The 8,677-nt window shown below is 45.9% G+C and overlaps 1 protein-coding gene across 1 annotated transcript; it reads left to right on the forward strand.

The window, feature by feature from the left end:
* The first annotated feature begins 3,923 nt into the window (after positions 1-3,923).
* Positions 3,924-4,823, forward strand: LOC126691145 (uncharacterized). The gene has a single exon (XM_050386214.1). The coding sequence runs from the start codon at positions 3,924-3,926 to the stop codon at positions 4,821-4,823; it is 900 nt and encodes a 299-aa protein (XP_050242171.1).
* The last annotated feature ends 3,854 nt before the right edge of the window (positions 4,824-8,677 follow it).

Consider the following 8,677-nt stretch of genomic DNA (forward strand, 5'->3'; position numbering starts at 1 on the left):
TAAGTCAAATGGCAGAAGTCAGCTAACGGAAGAGCACAGTGCATTAAATCAACAACTAATTAACAAAGCACAAAAAAGTACGGACGGATGTAAATCATCCAGAACATCAAGAAGAAAAGTAAGTACGCTTCATTCCAGCCCATAAACACTGGGCCAATATCATTGTTTTCAAAATAAAGTAAATTGTTTTGAAATTAGATTTACAAAAAGAAAGGCCCAAAACAAGACGGGCACCCACAATAAAAAAAAAATTTTCCTAAGTATGTAGAGTCAAGCATCAGCTGTGCCTTCACTGGCCGGCACGTCAGCAACAGGTTCGGGGGCATCATCACCAGGGGCAGAAGACGAAGCCGCCTCCTCCAGGGCCATTTCCTTGTCCACCTCCTCCAAATCCAGGCTCTCCAAGTTGACTCCAGAAGGATGCTTGATCATATACCTCCGGAGAAGCTTAAATCCTTTAAAATACCAGCTGAAGAGCACGGTATTGTACTCGTCAGTGGTCTGGAAAGCCTCCACGGATCGAGCAGCAATGGTTACTAGTTTCTCCTTGGCCGCCGTAAGTTGCTCATCCTTCTCCTGAGTCAACCCGCGCTCAACTCTGAGGTCGTCCTCCAGCACCTTGACCTTCTCCTTCAATGTCGAGGCCTCGTCCATGGAAGTGATCAGGTTCGTCCTCAGGTCAGAGTTCTCCTTCTCCTGAGCCTCCATCCGGGTTGCCAGAGACGCCACCTTGGCCCCTTGAGTGAGGTACTCAGCGGTGATATGGATACTTTCTCCCAACACCTGGAGGAAGTTATGAAGTCGTCTATAAAAAAAAAAAAAAAAAAAAAAAAAAAAAAATGAAATGATGAAGAGGGCAGAACACACACCTGGACCAGTTTGTGGACGTGACGAGAAGCCACATCGTTTAAGGACAAGTCAGATAGAGCCTTCAAGTCCGCTGAAGTAACGACCTCGTGAGCCCTTTCCACGGCCAATGACTCGTCATCCCATATTGTGGATGAACGAGTATCAGTCTTCTCCTTTCCTTTGCCAACCACGCGCGGCCTTTTAGAGCCAGGAGTAGGAATCTCTTCTATTGAAACGGCCGGGGAGGCAGTCCTCGTCGTTTCGGAGGCTATGGAAGGAACAATGCTGAGCGGGATGGAGGCAGAACCCTTCCCGGTAACTCGCACGGTCTTCTTCTCCAAATTGGACAGGGGTTCGTCCTTCTTTGACCTCATCTTTGCATACATGTCCTTGTTAAACTTGGTCGTCATCTCTGCAAGAAGAAAGTGTGTCAAAAAAAAAAAAAAAAAAAAAAATTTTTGCTTAAATGTACACAAAGGGAATCAGCATTGACGAAGTTATACATAAGAGGAATCAGCATTGACGAAGTTAAAACTTACTCTTTTTTCCTTCAATGCCAAGCTGACGAAGAACGAAAGGAGATGGGTCAGGACCAAGGTTGTAAAACGCAAGAGATCGAGGGTCAACTAGCTCGTCCCAGCTCTCAATCGTCTCAGCGTACCCGATGGCGGTCTCTATGCGTTCCTTATATCGTCTCTTCAGCCCAGGCCGTCTCTTAACTGTACCAAACAAAGAAACAAAGAAGTCAGCAAGATCAGAACTTGAAAATTGGCAGGATTGAAACAACGGGGAGAAATACTGACGCACCTAAGGTCGGGGTTCCCCACCGACGGAGCAACCTCGGGATATCACCCCAATCACTGCTAGATTGGGTCTCGAAGTCGTCCCCAGACACAAAGAAAAAGCGCGACTTCCAATACCTGAATGACGAGGGCAATCCCTTGACGATCCTAATCTTTCTCTCCCAAGGGACTAATTCGTAATATCCCCACTCTTTAGACTCTTTCAAACGATACAGGTAGGTAAGCTCACCTATCCTGATCATATCCCCGTTGGAGGCCAACCATATTTGCATACAGTTAATGACGATCCTCCACGAGTTTGGCATGAGCTGTCCAGGGGCTATACCAAAATGATCTAAAAGTTCCATCAGGAACGGGTGGACGGGGAACCTAAGCCCACAGGTGAAGGCTGACTCATAAAAACATATTTCACCTGGAAAGAAGTGACAAGCCCTATCTTCTTCCCTGGGACGACGAACACGAACCCTAGACGGAAATTGAAACCTATCCTTAAATCTATTCACGGTCTCGTCATCCAGACCACAAATCTCCCTAAGGGCATAAAAAGCCCTAACCTCTCGAGAACCAGAGACGGCGGTATCTCCTTCAGCCGGGCCACCACTGGACGATAGCCCAGTCTCGAGGTCACTAGACCTAACCTCAGACATTAATCTTCTCCCTCCTAAATCCTCAAACCAATTTAGCGATTGACGGAGCAACGGCAACAAATCACTCAAAACGACGCTCAGACTATTGCCTTCGTACACAAAATTTTCTAAAAAAGGGTAAGTACCCAAAGACCCCCCTAGACGCGCAAAAAGGAAGGAGATCGACGGGCAAGCTATCCTAACCTCTAAGCTATCAACCATGGAAAATACAGAAATCAAAAGGAAAACAAGGTACGAAACTGAAAACCCCTAAAGAAAAACAAAAGCCAACACCAGAATAGAAGCGAAAAGGGAATAGCAAATCAGAAATTATACAGTAAAAGAAGAAAAAGAAGAAAGAAAAAGGAAAGAAGAACATACCTCCAATGGCGGAACGGCAGAAGCAGCGCAAGGCAAATCGGAGAAGAAGGAAGCCACAAAATATTCAGAGTATCACTAAAAAGTTGGTTTGCTTTTGCTCTCTGAGAAATAAACGAAAAGTTGAAAAGGAGAAGTTTTAAATGTGGGCCAAAAACGATTGAAAAACCAGCGGGAAACCCAAGGGTCATGCCATTAATTCCACAGACCATCAAGCGCCACGTGGCCATGATTGCGTGTAATACCGCCACTAAGCATTAAAGGTGGAACAGAACCCCAAGAGTCACAAGAAAAACTTTTCATCTTCTGTGATCGTCATGACGGGTCACCGACGACCCCAGAACCTGGGGGGCAACTGACGGGAATGACGACTCTACATCCCGATGACGAAGATAACATTACTGACGGGAGAATCATCTATGACGAAGTGATCAGAAACAACGAAGGAAGCCATCATCACTGACGAGGCAGAGAGTTATTCAATGCGATCAATCAATGATCCGAGCAGTTACCAAATCAACCAAGAAGACCGTTGGAAGGCCTATTAAAAGTCTCATTACTGGCCAGGTGCGTTACAAAAGAAAGCATTAACAACCTCAAACGGCTAGCCCTTATGGGCTCAGGTATAAAACTCTCACACAACCAACAAAAGGGGATATATGCAAAAATACTCTGAAACTATCTATTATTTCTTTATTGTGTTTAACTGTGATCCTAACTTTGGCATCGGAGACTTTGTGGCAGGCACCACACCGGTGTCCCTCGACGAGCAAACCTTCACATCCCGCGAGTGATTCCATCTGCACATTCACTGACGGATTTGTGTTCCATCAGTGTGAATAATATTGTGAGACCAATTTTTAATGAAAATGTTGCTGAATAAAGAGGTTTGTAGGTTCTGTAGGTTTGTAGGTTCAGATTCATACTTGAAAACGTAGTTTCCATCAACTTCAACACTCAGATGGAATCCAATCTAGATTCCGCAGCCTTGGCCCAGCAAGTTCAATCTCTTGCAGCCACCATTGAAGAACTCACCAAACAAAATCAGGAAATGAAGCTATGACTCCAACAGGTCCAACAGGCTCAATAGGAGGAGAACCGATCCAAGGATAACATGGAGGGAGAAGGGGATAGCCATAGAAGGAGTATTCATCAAAGATCAACTACTCCGGACGAGCAGAATTCAGATCTCCTTCAAGAGATAAGGAAGGAGATGGACGAACTGAGGAATGCCATTAAGGAGAAGATGGACTGAAGCATAGACAGAATGGTAAAGGCCACGGATTCGCCTTTCACGGCGGTGGTACTTGAATGCCCAGTATCGTCAAAGTTTCGTTTACCTCAACTTGAGCCGTTCGACGGACTCAGGAACCCTCAGGATCACCTTAATACCTTCAAGACGACGCTAGGTCTCCAACAACCACCTGACAAGATACTGTGTCGTTCCTTTCCCACCACTCTTAAAGGAGCCACAAGGGAATGGTTCACAAAATTGCCAACATCGTCCGTTGACAACTTCGAGCAGTTGAGCAATGCCTTCTTGCGTCACTTCATAGGAGGGCAGCGCCTAAAGAGGCTAGCAGACCACTTACTCACCATCAAGCAAGGGGAGAAGGAAACCTTAAGGTCATATGTAAAACGTTTTACTCGGGAGACCCTTGAGGTAGACGAAGCTTATGACAAAGTACAACTAGCGACCTTCAAAGCAGGGCTGAGATCCAGAGATCTCGTGGCTTCACTAGCGAAGAATCCTCTAAAGATGATGGCAAAAATGCTCCTAAAAGCATATAAGTACATGAATGTCGAAGACACTTTAGCAACCATAAAGGATGTAGAGAAGCCAGGAGACAAAGGAAGAAGGGATGATGAGCGTAGGGGTCAAAAGGGGGAACGTCCAGATCGTCGAAATAATGACATGAACAGAAAAAAAGATGATAAAAGTCCTCGGACGGTAAGATTTACTCCTCTAGTTATGCCTGTTGACAAAATTTTAATTCAGATTAAGGATGAGCACTATCTCAAATGGCCAAGACCATTACACTCATCCCCTAACGTCCGTGATAAGAACAAGTATTGTCGATTCCACAAGAATCACGGCCACAACATAAAAGATTGTAGGGACCTAAAGGAGCAAATAAAGGAGCTGATACGAAAAGGAAAATTATAGAAATATGTGAAGAAGGGGGAATATAGTAAGTTCAAAGACGGAAATAAAAGCCAGCACGAGTCCTCTTCCAGAAATGATGATCGCCCGTCCTAACCTCCACAGGATGTCATCGGGGAGATAAAGACGATCACAGGAGGGCCCTTCTCAGGGGGGTCATTTAAATCCCTCAAGAAAGCGTATCAGAGGCAGGTAAATAGCGTCCACACGATACCTCCGTTCAAACAACAACGAACGGACCGAGACATGTCCTTCAATGAAGTGGATGCCAGGGGAGTGAAGCAGCCCCATAATGACCCTTTGGTTATAATGCTGAACATAGAGGGATTCAATACCAAAAGGATCTTCGTGGACAACAGTAGCTTTACAGACATCATCTACCTCCCTGCCTTCCAGCAGCTGAAGCTAGATCCACGGAGGTTGCGCCCATTTGACTATCCCCTCGTCAGTTTCAGCGGAGACAGGGTATATCCCAAGGGCATAGTGACGTTAACAGTAACAGTGGCGACCTACTCGGTGCAGTTGACCCGTCAATTAGATTTCCTAGTGGTAGATTGCTCCTCATCTTACAATATCATCATTGGGAGGCTCACGCTCAACAAATGGAAAGCAGCCACGTTCACCTACTGTTTGAAGGTGAAATTCCCAACAGATAACGGTGTTGGCGAGGTAAAAGGAGATCAAGTCCTGGCCAGAGAGTGTTATCAGGCCGTCCTGGCTGCAAAGGAGAACCACACATGGATGATTGAAGAGAAGGAAGAAGGCAAAATGGAAGCCCTAGAAACAGTGGAACTGGCTGAAGGAGAAGCGAACAAGATGACGAAGATAGGGCCGACGCTAAGCCCTGAGATGAGAACAAGACTCATTCAATTCCTTAAAGAAAATCTAGATGTCTTCGCATGGAGCCACGAGGACATGCCAGGCATAGCTCCAGAAGTCATCCAGCATAAGTTGAATGTGAACCCGGAAAGGAAACCCGTCCAGCAAAGATGAAGAGTCTTTGCCCCAAAACGAGACCAAGCAGTCACCGATGAAGTTACCAAGTTGTTGACGATAGGGTTCATCCGGGAAGTACACTATCCTGAATGGCTCGTAAACGTTGTCCTAGTAAAGAAGGCAAATGGAAAATGGAGGATGTGCGTAGACTTCACAGACCTGAACAAGGCGTGCCCGAAGGACAGTTTCCCTTTACCGAGAATAGACCAGCTAATGGACTCTACAGCCGGACACAAGTTACTGATGTTCATGGACATCTTCTCGGGATATAACCAGATAAGGATGACTGAAGAAGATCAGGAGAAGACTGCTTTCATCACGAGTCAAGGACTCTACTGTTACGAGGTAATGTCTTTTGGATTAAAGAATGCCAAAGCTACGTATCAGAGGCTGGTGAACAAAATGTTCAGCCAACAGATTGGCAGGAACATGGAAGTATACGTGGATGTTATGCTCGTCAAGAGTAAGGAAGAGCTCACACATCTGGACGACCTGAAGGAGATGTTTGCCACCCTCAAAAAATACCAGATGAGGTTGAATCCTAGTAAGTGTGTTTTTGGTGTAGCTTCAGGAAAATTCTTGGGATTCATGGTGTCCCAAAGAGGAATAGAAGCAAACCCGGAGAAAGTGCAAGCCATAATCAACATGGCATCGCCCAGAACTGTTAAGGAAGTCCAGAAGCTCACAGGAAGGATTGCAGTTTTAAACAGGTTTGTCTCTAGAGCTACAGACAAGTGCCTACCCTTTTTCAAGACCTTGAAACAGGTTTTCGCTTGGATTGACGAATGTGAAGCAGCGTTCCAAGAACTCAAACGTTACCTGAGTAGTCCACCCCTCTTAAGCCAGTCCAAAGAAGGGGAAGATCTATATTTGTACCTGGCAGTGTCAGCTTCAGCAGTGAACGCAGTCTTGATTAGAGAAGAAGGCAAGAAACAACTCCCAGTTTACTACGTCAACCAAGCTTTCCAAGGGGCTGAGTCCAGGTATCCACAGATTGAAAAGATCACGTTTGTGTTAATAGTAGCCTCACGCAAGCTAAGGCAATAATTTTAGGCGAATCCCATCCTCGTGATGATGGACCAACCAATCAAAAAATCCATGAACAAACCTGAAGTTGCCAGAAGAATGGTTCAGTGGGCAATTGAACTCAGTCAATTTGACATTGAGTACCATCTCAGAACAACCATCAAGGTGCAAGTTTTGGCATACTTCATCGCAGAGTTCACCTTTCCGGACGAGGATAGCCTCACCAACGAAGTCGAGCGATGGACGATACAGACTGATGGTTCGTCAGCCCAAAGGAGGGGGGGAGTAGGGGTCGTCATAACCACCCCCGACGGAGAGATGCTCAAGTATGGAGTTCAACTAAAATTTTCGGCTACCAACAACGAAGCTGAATACGAAGGGATACTGACGGGATTGAGGCTCAGAAAGGTGCTTGAAGCTAAGAACCTGTTAGTCCAAAATGATTCAAAGCTAGTGATCGGGCAGATCAAAGGGGAGTACGAAGTAAAGGAAGAGAGAATGCAGAAATACCTTAGGCTGACGAAACATCTGACTCAGGAGTTCGATACGGTGGAATTCGTACAGATCCCAAGAAGTCAGAATATGGGGGTAGACGAAGTTCGAAGCTAGCATCGTCAGAAAAAGGGGAGATTAGCATGGACTTGGCGATGGAAGTCCAGAAGCACCCCAGCATTGAAGAAGTCCCAATATTCACAATTCAGAGCACAAACAGCTGGATGACACCAATAATTCTTTCCTCCAGGACGGACACCTCTCTCAGAATACAGAAGAAGCTAAAAAGATCAGGAAGAGGGCGGCTAGATTCACAATCCTTAATGACGCCTTATACAAGAGAGGCTTCTCCATGTCTTACTTGAAGTGTGTCGACAAAGAAGAAGCCAGATACATAATGGAAGAAATCCATGGAGGAGTTTGCGGCAACCACGCCGGACCCAGATCCCTGGTAAACAAGGTAATACGAACAAGTTATTTTTGGCTTACTATGCAGGTGGACACAGTTGAAATCGTTAAGAAGTGCGACAGGTGCCAGCGATACGAGAATGTACAACGGCTTCCAGCAGAGAGATTGATGACGATAGCCTCCCCGTGGCCATTCGCACAATGGGGAATCGACATCGTCGGTCCACTACCCCAAGGTAAAGGTCAAGTAAAATTCCTACTAGTTGCTATTGATTACTTCACAAAGTGGGTTGAGGCAGAGGCTCTAGCAACAATCACTGAGGCAAGAGTTCGGAGCTTTGTGTGGAAGAATATAATTTGCAGGTTCGGGATTCCGTTGATGATTATATCAGATAATGGGAGACAGTTCGACAGCCAAGACTTCAGAGACTTCTGTTCAAACCTTGGGATCAAGAACCAATTCTCGTCCCTAGGGCATCCCTAGGCAAACGAATAGACGGAAGTAACGAATCGGACGCTACTCAAGATTATCGAAGCCAAGCTGGACGATGCGAAGGGTGCTTGGCCAAAAGAATCACCAAGTGTCCTGTGGGCTTACAGAACCACGACGAGAACCCCAACAGGAGAAACCCCCTTCAGGCTTACCTATGGCATTGAAACAGTAATCCCGGTCGAAGTAGGAGTAACGAGCATCAGGCGAGAGACATTCAACGAAGAGTGCAATGACGATGAACTGCAACTCAACCTGGATTGTTTGGACGAAGTAAGAGACAAAGCCTCCAGTAAGATGACAAAGTACCAGCTGAAAATGGCCGAATACTACAATAAGAGGGTTAAACTCAGCCGACTGGATATAGGTGACCTCGTCCTACGCAAGATCACCACAGCAACTAAAGACCCTACCCAAGGAAAGCTGGGTCCCACATGGGAAGGAC

This window comes from Quercus robur, chromosome 7 (assembly GCF_932294415.1).
Source record: "Quercus robur chromosome 7, dhQueRobu3.1, whole genome shotgun sequence".
Taxonomy (NCBI): Eukaryota; Viridiplantae; Streptophyta; class Magnoliopsida; order Fagales; family Fagaceae; genus Quercus; species Quercus robur.